The following is a 13,988-nucleotide window of genomic DNA, read 5'->3' on the forward strand; positions in this document are numbered from 1 at the left end:
CTTCTTGACCTGTCTGCAGCTTTTGACACGGTCAACCATAAAATACTCCTCTCCACCTTGGCTGGGATGGGAATTGCCGGGACTGCCCTGTCTTGGTTCGCTTCCTATCTTGCAGATAGGACCTACCAGGTCACCTGGAAGGGGTCTGCCTCTGCTTCTCATCCACTTGTTACAGGAGTGCCGCAGGGATCTGTACTGGGTCCTCTGCTGTTCTCCTTATACACCAGATCTCTTGGTTCAGTCATTAATTCACATGGCTTTTCCTATCATTGTTATGCAGATGACACACAACTCTTCTTTTCTTTCCCCCCCTCGGCCACACAGGTCAACGATAAGATCTCTTCCTGCCTGGCTGACATCTCCACCTGGATGGCCAGCCACCATCTGAAGCTCAACCTCAACAAAACTGAGCTGCTCTTCTTCCCGTGCAAGACCTCCTTGCTTCGTGAACTCTCAATCACGGTTGATGGCACCACAGTGACTGCCTCTCACTCTGCCAAGAGCTTGGGGGTGGTCCTGGATGACCAACTGGACCTCAAGGAGCACATCAAGGCAACATCACAGTCCTGCAGATTCCTCCTGTACAACATCAGGAGGATTCGACCATACCTGACGACGCACTCCACCCAGCTGCTCGTCCAGGCTACGGTGACCTCTCGCCTTGATTACTGCAACCTTGATTACTGCAAACTCCTTGCAAGCCTGCCAGCTTGTGCCATACAGCCACTACAGATGATTCAGAATGCCGCTGCCTGACTCATCTACAACCTCCCCAAATTCTCCCACGTCACTCCTCTGCTGCGATCACTTCACTGGCTACCGGTCGCTGCCAGGATCCGGTTCAAAGCCCTGACCCTTGCCTACACTGCTGCCAACAGGACAGCCCCCATCTACTTGCAGGACATGACTCAATTCTATGTGCCTGCTCGACCACTCCGCTCTGCGACAGCAGGGCGCCTTGTAACCCCTCCCACCCGCCCAAAGGGATCACAGAGCTTCTCCACCCTAGCTCCCCAGTGGTGGAACGAACTCCCCGTCCCTGTCTGAACCTCCCCCTCACTATCCATCTTCCGCCGTGGCCTGAAGACTCATCTCTTCAGACTATACCTAGACTAACCACCACCACGCTGTATAAAAAATAAAAAATAAACCTTTTTCCTGTCACTTGTTACATGTTGCCCCATCCCTGCACTTCTTGGTAATTTGTATTTGTCCTAATACTGTAGCTTATTCTTCTGCCTAGTTGGCTTTGCAGATGTTAGACCAGAATAGTGTTCATTGTTCTCGGCTAGAAATAGCTGTGCAAAATAAGTAATTGTACCTTACTGGACCCGTGTTCAGCAGTTGTCTACGACCATGAAATGCACTTTTTTGTACGTCGCTTTGGATAAAAGCGTCTGCCAAATGAATGTAATGTAATATATGGCTGCATAGCTACTAGGACAGGGATGGAGAGCCCATGCTGTCATGAGGGGTGGACAACCATACCCGCCTATCAAGAGCCAGCCCATGTAAAGTCGGGTCACAGCTGATTGACAGGTGACAGTAAGGAAAGGATTGCCACCCACAAAGCTCTATGACTACAGGCTTCTCGCACCCTGTCTCCAGACTAAACTGAAGGAGAACAACTTCAATTCTGTATTTTCACCAAGATAATTGGATTTGTGGAACTTCATTTTTACCTAAATTATAAATATGATGTTATCTAATTGGTATTGTAAATGGTACAAGTGTTTTGCTTCATTTAAGCCATTTTCCAAGTTTCTGTGATGCTTGCAGCTGGAGTTATAAAGCCTTAAATACACCCCCTAAATGGGTGAGGATTGGATAGATTTGATGTTTGCGTGAAGTGATTAAAGACTCTTAAAGGCAATGGAGCAAAGTGCTAATACTCAACGCTAGATTGGGCCACAATTCAAGGAGGAGAGGACTTATGTGTTTTCGACTAAATCCAAGATAGCCAATAGTATTTTTACAATGGTCCACAACAATATCTGCTTTTCTTCCAGAGTATTTGTCATTTCCAGCTTTTTCCTGGTATAGTGCCCCCCAAAATGGCAAATGTCATGAAACATCAATAAATCAAAGCATTGCAGAGATATGGCTTACTTCTTGTTTGGCTCCGTCTTCATAAAATTTGTTTGATTATAGGAGCCATGTTGTTTGAATGTTTAAATGTTTAAAATGATGTTTAAAATGTGCGTGTCATAAAATTCTAAATGGCGGAAAATCTTATTTGGCGGAAATTGATATATAAAAATAATAATAATAATAGTGAAAAAACTAACAAATACAATAGGTGCCTATGCAGCTCCAGTGCTTGGCCCCTAATAAAAGCTTAAATGGCTTGCCATACAGCTATGGCAGTGGGTGAACAAGTTACAACTAACTGAAAACTGCAAACAGGTTTGCGCATGCTCATTCCACTCAAAATATCTCCGTTATGAGATACTAGGTCATCTCATAACTGAGTGAGAAAACATCTCACTTAATTAAATAAAAATACATCCTTGGATTTAAAAAAAACATTTTTTAAATGGGCCCCTCCAGTAAGTTTAATATGACAGAAATGTATCCAAGTATTGCTATTTCCTTGTAAAAAGAAACAAGACCAGGTTAAAACCTAGTGTATGGCTGGACCTAACAGTGTTTCCTCCAGGATTTCTTTCAGCAGCGGGGAGAAAGTGTTCAGTTGTACCTGAGTAAAATGACACTTGACTGCAAAACAAACTGTAGAACGTATTTATTGACATCTATTTATTCATACATAATGGCTTTTTGACCCACTACTTACAGAAGGCACTGTATATTAGCCTCAGTGACAAAGTTTGCAGCCTGGCTGAGAGCCATGGGTGGAGCCTTGTCTTGTCTACCCATTTAGGGTCCCAGCCTGATAGTATGTGCTTAGTCTTCGTTTTCTCTCCTCTCTCCTGTCCTCCTCCACTCTCCTCTCCACTCATCTCTTTCTGCCCTCTCTCCTGCTTCACTCTGCGCTTCTGCTCCACTCGCCTCCACTACTCCTGCCTATGTACTTGTCTAATAAGTTTACATTTGAGAATGAGCAACATTAGATAATTCTCTCACATCACAAATATTTGATCACGCAACCAGTAAGAACATTAAAATATTGTAGTAGCCACCACTAACGTTACATATTTTAGAAGTAGAAGGCATTTTTTCCCTTCAAAACTTCGGGGCATAGCTAAGAACCTTGAGCCCCTCCCTAGCGAAGAAACGTTAGAGCGAGACACCGACCACCTGAACCGCTAGTGTATTTACTTTGTATTTATTAGAGACAACTGGACATCATTACCTATTAAAATGTAAGTCCTATAAAAATACACATAATAAACTGTCTAAATGTAAAAAACCAACTTCATATATATGCATTTAGTTATGTTAATACAGCCTTATTTACTATATCAACTTTAAGACAAGCAACACACTGATGTGTGAATTATCTCATCGCGATCCATTAAACCCAATGGTGCAGACGTTGCTTCATCATTTCAATCTTCTTTCCGAACAGCTATTTTGCGTCCTGCGACTTGGGTTAGCAACTGTGAATATGTACAGATTCCTGGGCGTGCCGATAGCGCCCTTCCTTTCTAATATTAACCTCAAATACACACGACAGGACACTTATACAGTATTCTAGCTGCTGGACCCTGCTGTTGTGGTTCAGCCAAAAAATGTATTCCATCAAGATTGGAACGGTGGTGATATATACTGATGACATACGGCCGGAAAGGAAGTGCCTTTTAGAACCATTATCAGTGTTGGCTGTATTCTTCTTATTGTTAATCATTAGTGTAGGCCGTTGTGCCGTCACTGGAACTAAGGGGCCTATCTTAATTATATGGCATCCAATGGCACTCTAGATGTTTCTGTGCTGCCCCAACATTTTGGTGAAGGCCCTTTCCTGTTTCAGCATGACAATGCCCCTGGGCACACAGGGAGGTCCATATTAAAATGTTTTTTAAGAGAATGGTGTGGAAGAACTTGACTGGCCTGCACAGAGACCTACCTCAACCCCATACAACACCTTTGGGATCAGTTGGAAAGCCAACTGTGAGCCAGGCCTAATAGCCCAATCAGTGCCCGACCTCACTAATGCTCTGCTGGCTGAATGGAAGCAAATCCCTGCAGCAGTGCGCCAACATCTTGTATAAAGCCTTCCCAGAAGAGTGGAGGCTGTTATAACAGCAAAGGGCAGACCAATTTCATATTAATGGCAATATTTTTGGATGAGATATTTGATGTCAGGTGTCCACTTACCTTTGGCCATGTAGTGTATGTTCAGTGATTAGCAGGATGTATTGTATTGTAACTAACTATTATTAGGGGTCCAAGCAGCAAAGCTGGTGGAACCCTATTGTTTTTGTTAGGATTATTCTTATTATTTTTCTCCGCTAAAAGTGTCTGAGGCTCAGCAACCATAAGTCCTAGAGCAACTAAATTTGGCAGGTGGGTTCCTATGGCCCCCCACTACCCAGGCACTAAAAATCACCTATGTCGGCCTGATGGTGGCGCTATAACAAAGGGTCATGCGTAAAAGGCCATAACTCCCACACCATAAGTTAGATCAACACAAAACTTCATCGACCTATGCATCTGAACGTGCTCTACAACTTTACCATTGGCACCACCTATGTCCGCCATATTGTTTGCCCGCCATTTAGACTTTTTAGTTGGGGCGTGGAAGTTTTCTCCGCTAAAATGTCTGAGGCTCAGCAACCATAAGTTGCAGACCAACCAAATTTGGTAGGTGGGTTCCTATGGACCCCCACTACCCAGTCACTACAAATCACCTATGTCGGCCAGATGGTGGTGCTATAACAAAGGGTCATACTTTAAAGGCCATAACTCCTACACCATAAGTTAGATCAACACAAAACTTCGACCGATGCATCTGAATGTGCTCTACAACTTTGCTTTTGGGAGCACCTATGTCCGCCATATTGTTTGCCCGCCATTTTAACTTTTTTATTAGTTGGGGTGCGGAAGAGCTGGAGCTCCAAATCTAAGTGTTACGACATCTAGTAAACTTCTTTACGGCAAGCGACATCCATGGTGACGCAAGTAATCCGACACCGTGGGGTCTAGTTTTTATCAGTGAGGGGAGGGTCTGACCGTCGGGGAAGCAATGGAAGACAGTGCCACCCAGAGTGCATGCTAGGCTACCAAAAGTTTGTTAGTAAAAGCTTTTTGAGAGGATGAATAATTACTTTTCTTTGGCATGGATCCATTTGAAGACAGTATCAGGTGAGTTTGTTTAGTCTTTGAATCTGTCATTATGCTGAGAAATAGCTAAACCATTTTATTTATAGGTTCTAAGTTTCTGTGCAAACGCGCTAAAACACGCTGGTATAATGAAACAATGACGGTAATACATATATAGTCTGCTTCGTTCCGTTGCTACCATAACATAACAGACTATCTTGTGTCTACAGCTGCAGTTTCTCCCTGCGAGTACTAATATTGAATATAAACAAAAGACGCAATTTATGCTGTACTCTACCAATGTCTAAATAAATAATACGGTACTCTGAGCATAGGAAGCAGTTAGCATGGATGGCGAGTTGATATTTTTTGCTACTACAAGTTTGTTAGTAAAAGCTTTGAGAGGATGAATCATTACTTTTCTTTGGCATGGATCCATTTGAAGACAATATCGAGTGAGTTCGTTTAGTCTTTAAATCCGTCATTATGCTGAGAGAAATCGTATTCTCAATTTAATCTCTAAATTGACTGTAAATTTAGGGTTGTAACTAGTTAGCTGTTTCGTAGGTGACTTAGTTAATGCACTCGTCTTAACTATTGCTTGTATTTTTGCATAGACTGCGTTGTTGCTGTTCTTGTTTGTGTTAGTGTTAATCAGTTTAACCTACAGGGTCCAAGTTGAACTATGCGGTTGTTCCCTGCACTTGGAACGGTACTTCTCTCTAGGGTTTTCAACACACTTGTTCCTGATTATGATTATACACTTTGTTGCACATCGCTCTGGATAAGAGCGTCTGCCAAATGCCTGTAATGTAAAGTTATGTAATATTCCGTAGCAACAAGATAAACTCTACATTAGCCCTAAAATATGCCAATACAGCAGTGAAAACGCTGCTCACTGAATAACGAAATGAACGAGACAAAGTTTTTACAAATTATACCATGTCATTCTACAGTCAATATCTGGGTCTAAACATTGAACAAATATACAATTTTACCAATGGTTTTACACGTAGAGATGTCCCTTTTGCAACTGAGTGGTCATATATTGTCTTGGACAATCCGTCTGTGAAATATACGCACATTTGTGATAACTGGGTAGGCTACCTTCCAAAATAGCTGTGCGTAATACCACACCTGTTGCTTACGGCGTTGTCGCCCTTTTTAGTACAATTTGGCTTGATTGACAATTCATTTATTCAGTTGCTGAGAGTATAAGCTTTCTAACGATGTATAACATGTCTGATTTTGCTGTTGGAATAGCGTTTTATTGGTCAGCGTAACCGAAAATTTTCTTATCTGCCAATTTCTAAATAAATAAAACGGTAGGCTACTTTGCGCGCAGCACGCAGATCGCGAGTTGATATTTCGTCTTTTTTTTCGTTTTTTCTCAATGTCGTATTTATTATTTGAAATGTGTATTTATGTGTTATTATTCTATCTGTCTCTGTGGCGCATGTGCATTCTCTGCTAAACTGAGCAATGGATTGGAATATGTGTCTGACGTAGTGTTGCACGGTATACCAAAACTTCAGCACTTTCTCGGTACTTAAAAAAAAAAAAAAAAAAAAATGGTTCAGTATAAGAATATTCTGACGTTCGGTAGTTTTGAGTGAAATGTAAAAGCCAGGGAAAATTGTCTCCCGCATTACTGCTTTAGAGGATGAAAAGTGTAATTTGTCAGAATCTTCGCTAGATGGCAGTAGCAACTAAGGTTGCCAAGTGAGGTGACTTGCGCTTGTGTACTCAGCTCTTTGATACAGCGCAAGCTTTGACTCAGTTCACTTCAGTAGCAATAGGTGTTCCAATTTGGAAATATTTTATTATAGATAGATGCAGTATTGTTATTAAATATGCTGTTTTTAGATCTATTTAAAGGTGAAAGACCTGTTTTAAATATTATTTAGTTTACAACTGTTTAATTTTTTAAATATATTTAACATATTTTTCTATTGTTCAGTGTTGTAACACTATAGGCCTATGCATATTAATATGTTGAAGAGGCTTCAACTTAAAGGTTGTTAATGAACCAGGTTGTTAATAAACTATGAATTCGAAAATGAGGTCAACCCTTGTGGACATTACGTTTCTGATCTATTCTATTCTATATCTATATCTGTTCTAAGGTAATTTCAGTATCGTTAGGTACTGAGTATTGAATCAGTATCGCTTCAGTATCGAGTATCGTGATACTAAACCTGGTATTGGTATCAAAGTCAAAATTTTGGTATCGTGACAACACTGGTGTGACGCTTTTTTTAGTTGCGGCATGGAAGCGCTGCAGCTGTACATACACGCTGGACCATCTAAGTGTTACAACATAGTAAAGGCCTTTACGGGAAGCGGCCAGGACACATCCATGGCAACGCAACTAAGTCATCCGTCAGCATCTCTTACCACAAAATTGGCCATAAGTCATTCATTTTTTATACGATCATCATGATATTCAGTAGATATGTTGGGTGAAGGTGTATGATCATGAGGACAGAGCCATTTTAAAATCGCTCCATAGGGGGCGCGACGGTGCCAATGCTTGTACCCCTCCCAACGCCGCTTGCGGCTTTAATTATTATTATTATTGTTATTTAAATTATCTGTTTACTTGTCAGGTGTACTTGTTACTTTGCTTTGTTTTTGTAACTGAGGTGTACTGTGCTGTTGACATTCTATGTGATGTTTTAATTTCTATCTAACATCTAATGTTGACCCTTTCTTCAGGCATGATGTTGCAGCTGCCATGAGCCCTCACTCTCAGGAAGTGTCTGGGTATATTGACTTCAACGTATCAATGCCCGCCCAGAACCTGTGGAAAGTGGTGAGAGACTGATTTAATTTTTAGTTTTGTTTCATACATAAGTGCTGTCAAGTATGCAATATACTTTCCATTACAATGAGTATTCACGCTGTCAGTGTTTTCATATTTAAAAATGAAAAACATATTTTACCACACCTGCTTTAAATCTAGCCAGTGTTCACATTTTGGAAATAAACAACTTGTAAAGGGAACCCATGTAGATCATGTATGTCACATTTTGTGCACCTACCACCCAAGGTAGTGATACAACACCACTTCAGAATGGCAAAGTTCAAATAATACCTTTACATCCAATGAACACCGAATTTGGTATGGATTACACTTGGATAAGGTTTGCAGACCATGACAATGTTTAAGTGGATATGAGAAATTTTGGCTGAGCAACAATGAATTTTCTGATAGAAATCAAAGATCACATAATTCTTTCTGTCTCTGACTCAGAGCTCCCTAACCACCCCCCCCCCCCCCCATTCACGTTTTGATACTTTGATGGGAGCTGCAAGCAGGCAATACAACCCCCATCCTCCCCCCCACACACACACAACTGCAGTGTGCTGTTCCTGAGCCCTGTAACATATAGCTATATTCTGTTTTCTATGACATGGTGATAACCTTGCTAATTGTTTCATTCTTTATTTCAATAAATAGATTGAACATTTTGAGGTAAAAAAAAAAAAAAAAACTTCCCTGATGCCTGGAATATACCAAAATATTGACATTTCTGTGTTCATTAGGCTATGAAACTTCCATGTAAAGAGGCTCACCTTTTTAAAAGATATCTCATAAAAAACACGTTTTCACATACAAAAATGCCAAGTTGCTCACACGTACAAGACATACACTGTCTATAACTCATTCATTCAAACTGGCTGAATCTAGGCCTGCCATTAAAAGTATTGATATCAAAATGACTCCAAGTTACTGTACGACAAACAGTATAGGCTATCTTGCCTCACAGAAATGAAATAAGCTGTATTCCAAAGCAATGCTACCCAATGTTTCCTCAATTGTTTCAAGTCACTTGGCCCTGTGTTTTTTAATCTTACCATTTTACAATGCCATTCAAACTTTGTGTCACACCAAAGTGTCAAATATTTTGTTGAAAACACGTTTTTTATGAGATATTTCTTTTTGCAAAGTGTTTGTTATGAGAAAGTGAGAAATGCGAAGTAACCCTTTAAGAAACGGTTGTGGATTATGGCTATCCTTGTGTGAATTTGTACAGTCTGATGAACGTGTACTGTTTAGTAATTTCGCTTTGCTATATATGTTTAGACAATGGCTGTGACAAAGGGTGCAGTGGCGTAAGTATAAAAGAAGCTTGCACCATTAGAAAATAAACAGAAATGTCCCCAGTGTATGTACTCACTCATCTGACGGCCATCCAATGAGCCCTCATTAACAAAATTATCAGCAAGCTCGTAGAATTTGAGCGCCGTAGGTCACAACTTGTGTACCCTTCTGCTCCTTTTTCTGTTATTTTGTCGAGATGGCATTTTGATATGCTTAGCTGTAGGTAGGACTCCTGTTCACTGTTTTGCTTAGCTAGACAGTGGAGAATAGCAGCACAAGTCCACATATATCCCAGCAATCTGTGCATATTAGAAAATAACAGTAGTATGAGAGAAATGAGGACAAATGATGAATTGAGTAGTTGAAACAATATGTTTTTAGCAGAATGGGCATGTAGGTGAAGTCTGACATGATCACAGACTATAGGGCAAAGAAAATAAAGTGACCATGAGTGAGACTAGTTTCCTTATTGAACGATATATAAAACAAATTATTAGGCTACTAGTTACTCATTGAATTAGTTGTTGAAGCAATGCGTGAAATTGTGCAGCAAAATTGTACTATAAATGTACTTTTCTGACGTTCAGTTCTAGTAGTTATAATTATGAATGAGTCATGTTTTAATGGGGTGTTGCAGACAGTTAGGTAGTAATTGCTTGCATGTGGGTAGATAGAGAACAGGGCGAGGTAACATGAATGTAGAAACGTGGAATTTGCTGATAAGAACATTTTCTACTGCAGTCAAGTGAAGAAATGTAGTTACTAGAAATGCCACAGTGGTCAGCTGGTGTAACTTTTTAAAAAAATGAATACATTTACCGTCATGAAATGCATATGGCTGGCCGTGAGTGACTTTTGGTAAACATCTACATTGAAGATTCTGATATTTTGATAAGTGCAAAAGCAATAGTTCAAAAGCAATAGACACTTATTAGTTAGCAGTATAAGTGTAACAAAATATTAATTTAAGATATGAAAATATATTTGCCTGAGGGCGAGGCAGGATTCGATCGTCCGATGTTGTGCTTCGCAGCCAATTACATTGGCAGTGCATCACCGTCAAGTAGCTGTCTAAAAGTGTGAATTTCCTTGGTCGAATGTGTCTGTAGTTTTAAAGAAGACAGGTCAATAAGCACAGCTGAGCTCCAGTTGAATCCATATGGCCTGGCGATATTGTAGGAGGTTAACTGAATGTGTAGATGGTATGTCATAATGCAGTCTATACGTTCCGTGAATGGCGGGTAGATGTGGTGCAATAGCAATAGTTGAGAAATAAACTATTCCTCAAATGGAAACAGCATCCCCCATATGTCCACTGAACCAGGTTGGAGTTAAGCACCCAAAAAACTCTAGACTCAGTGGTAAAGAAAAGTCTGAATTTTTATGTTGCTCCAAGGTGGTGATGATGTCCCGCTTGTGCATAGTGTGACTGTGCCATCAGAGCATGTTTAAATAAATAAAGACTTTTGCAATGAAGTCCAACATGTCATTTAATTGTTTAATATCAAATAAGTCAAATTTAATTGCTACAGTCTGTTTAAACTCTATAGTTAAGAACAGTGTGTACTCAAAATGAAATAAATGCCTGTTACAGGCTGCTTTGGTTGCTTTTTTAGAGAAATTTGCTAATTTATTTATGTTCATGAAATGCAGGGAATAACAACCTTGGACATCACTAACTTGCTGCTTAAGTTTAACTAGGTAGTGATTTAGTCGGCTTTTAATTGTTTGCCTGTAAAAAAATATTTGGAGCATGGATATGATGAAACATCCAATGTCTACTTGTTTTGAGTTTTTGTTATAGCATTAATTAGGGATGGGCAGAGTTGAGATTTTGATGAAAATACTTTTAAAAGGGCCCCGGTGACTAAATGCACAGGGGCAACAATTGTTGGGAATGTGATTTCACAAAAATGGGTGCATAATCTGAAACATATGGGTCCAATTTTTGCAGTAATCAGTAATGCAAATGATCTGGTAGTGAACTGACAGTAGTGTTGGGAAGTTAGATTAATTAAAATGAATCAGTATGTTTGAGTCTGTTTGTCTAAATTAATTGTACTTTCGAGTCATTGAGTCATTCAATTTATTTCCCCTGACTGCAGTGCGCCTCCTACGTGATGCTTTGGTTTGGTTCTTCTGTGTTAAAAAAAGAAATAAATAAATCACTTTTGCCGAATATTGGGGAGAGCAGGGACATAACAAACGGCTTTTGTGTTTGGCTTAATTCTGAAAATATAACTACAGATAGATTAATCATTTTTAATACAAACACCCTTGGCTATGATTACACCATAATTAAATTCGATGTCACATGTCACCACGTTGCCTAAAGTTAAAGTTGAGTTAAATAAATGTAGATTCAACTCAGACTGGATAAAGATTTTTCTGTTATTTTTTGTTTGATCTTGCCATTGGCTGCTTTTATTTGTTATATTTCTAACTTGGATTTCATGCATATTTTATATTCAAATATTTCTATTTATCTTGCTTTTTTGATGTTGACATAAATAAAGACTTTTGCTGCAAAGTCCTACACATCATTTAATTCTTTATTATGAATTACAAATAAGACTAATTTCATTGCTTAGATCTGTTCGTACTGTATAATGAAGGGCAACGCCGTTTCTCAGCACAAGCAAAATAATAGAATACTATACAGGTACATTGGCTTTTGTATGAAAAAAAATTGTCCATGTGCTAATTTTATTTTTACCAAATGCGGCGAGGATGCCCTCATAACAGTGTTTAAAAAGATGATCAACATTGCCATTAACATCATTATAAACATCCCACTGACACAATTTTCCAAAAACCTAAACAGTTCTTTTGCAAAATATACCATTTCCCTTTTGCGTTTGCCTCGCTGCTGATCGCAGCAGCCATTAGTATGCCTACACTCCTCAAGTTGTTCTTTTTCAGTAAGCTTCTTTTTGCGTTTTTGTACCAGTTAAATTTGTTTGAATCTTTCAGTAGGCCACATTCAACACAATCCGTTCATTTCGGTCATTTGAGTCTTTCAGAACATTTCGTCATTTGAGTCATTAAAGTCATTCAGTACATTTCGTTCATTTGAGTCTTTTAGTATATTTCGGTCATTTGAGTTTTTCAGTACATTTAGTTCATTTGAGTCATTCAGTACATGTCATTCGAGTCATCAGTACATTCAGTTCGTTCTTTTGTGTCTTTCGATGACATAAATAATATTTGCAATGCCTTCAGTGCAAATACTAAATGCCAGTTGCTTACATTTCGGTAACGCATTGTCTTTGGTCTTAAGTGACGAAAAACTGCTCAGAAATATGTGACCTACTGAATTTCTACATAGCATACACCATTGTTCGGCTTTTCACAGATGTTTGCGCAACATTTAGCCTGCATTTAAAAATAAAAGGTGCGCAAGTTAGGTGACGGAAGTTACGAAATTGTTTGCAACCAACAAAGGACTGATTATAGCAATATAACCTATAGGCTATTTTATTAAAAGAGCACACTATTTAGCAGTGTGGCACAATTTCTAATGAATGTGTAGCTTTATTGATGCATAATCCATTGGGAAATGCCTAGTGAAAATATAGTCTTTCATTCAAGTTTTATTTAGGCTACAATATCAAAGATCTCGGTGAAGTTGTAAGCCATCGCGTTTTAATTTTACCCAGGCAAGTGCAATACGAAGATGTTTATGTGAGGGAGAGCGGTACGGATCCAGCAACAGCGTAGCTAGCTCGTTGCGGATCCGGTCACTTCACTTCATCAGCATTACCACTGGTTTCACTAGCACAGAGACCCCTTTCGTTCACAAAAAGGCAGCATAAGTTGAATATAATTAACAACATAACAACATAAGCTAAAGAAAAGAGAAGCAAATGCATCGCTCCAATTTGCAGGAACAACTCGAGTCCAGGCACCGAAACCTGGATTTGCGGTTGTTATTTTGTGTCAGGTATGTTGGATTTTTGAGTAAAATCATATCTTAATAATTTATATGCTTGGCTAGCTAACACTATCTAACCATCCCCTGTTTGTTTGTAGAACACAAGGCTCATCATCATAGATGTTTTTTTAATAAATGCTGACAAAAACTTTACAGTTACGCATAACATAAATGAAAGATGCTAAATATTTAATTGATGAGTAGTCAATACAGTAGCTACCTAACTTAAGGTATGATTTTACCCAAAACTCCAACATACCTGACACAAAATGACAACCGCAAATCCACGTTTCGGTGCCTGGATTCCAGTTGTTTCTGCGAATTGCAGTGATCCATTTGCTTCTCTTTTCTTTAGCTTTCGGCAGTCTGTAAAAAGACAGCTCCAATTTATTGTTGAATCTATTTGTACAGTCAATCGCACAACAGCTCTTTCCCATTTTTTTTTTTTTTTTTTTTGTGTTTTCACGGCTTTTCTGACTGCCTACACTGTAGATATTAGTTTGTTTGTGTGAGTCAATGATCACACTGACTTAGAACAAACCGCCGGTTTCTATAAAACCTGCAAGCAAAGCCGACATTGAGTGAGTAGGCTATACTTGCATGACCGAACTAGGCAGAACTAAAGCACGTTGATTGGCCTCGCCATAAACACACAAACAGGTATGGTGGCTCTTAATGAACAAACAGCACAAATGATCTACATCCCTTTCCTTTAGCTCACAC

The 13,988-nt window shown here is 39.3% G+C and overlaps 1 protein-coding gene across 5 annotated transcripts in view; it reads left to right on the forward strand.

Annotated features, from left to right (window-relative positions):
* The window catches only part of pomt1 (protein-O-mannosyltransferase 1), a 235,961-nt gene that overhangs the window by 118,899 nt on the left and 103,074 nt on the right, over window positions 1–13,988 (forward strand). For all 5 annotated transcript variants that reach the window (XM_064297590.1, XM_064297586.1, XM_064297587.1 and 2 more), the window contains one exon: window positions 7,942–8,038. In XM_064297590.1, coding sequence (XP_064153660.1) covers window positions 7,942–8,038 — 97 coding nt within the window. The remainder of the gene's footprint in view (window positions 1–7,941; window positions 8,039–13,988) is intronic.

The sequence above is a fragment of the Anguilla rostrata genome, chromosome 10, assembly GCF_018555375.3.
Source record: "Anguilla rostrata isolate EN2019 chromosome 10, ASM1855537v3, whole genome shotgun sequence".
NCBI lineage: Eukaryota > Metazoa > Chordata > Actinopteri > Anguilliformes > Anguillidae > Anguilla > Anguilla rostrata.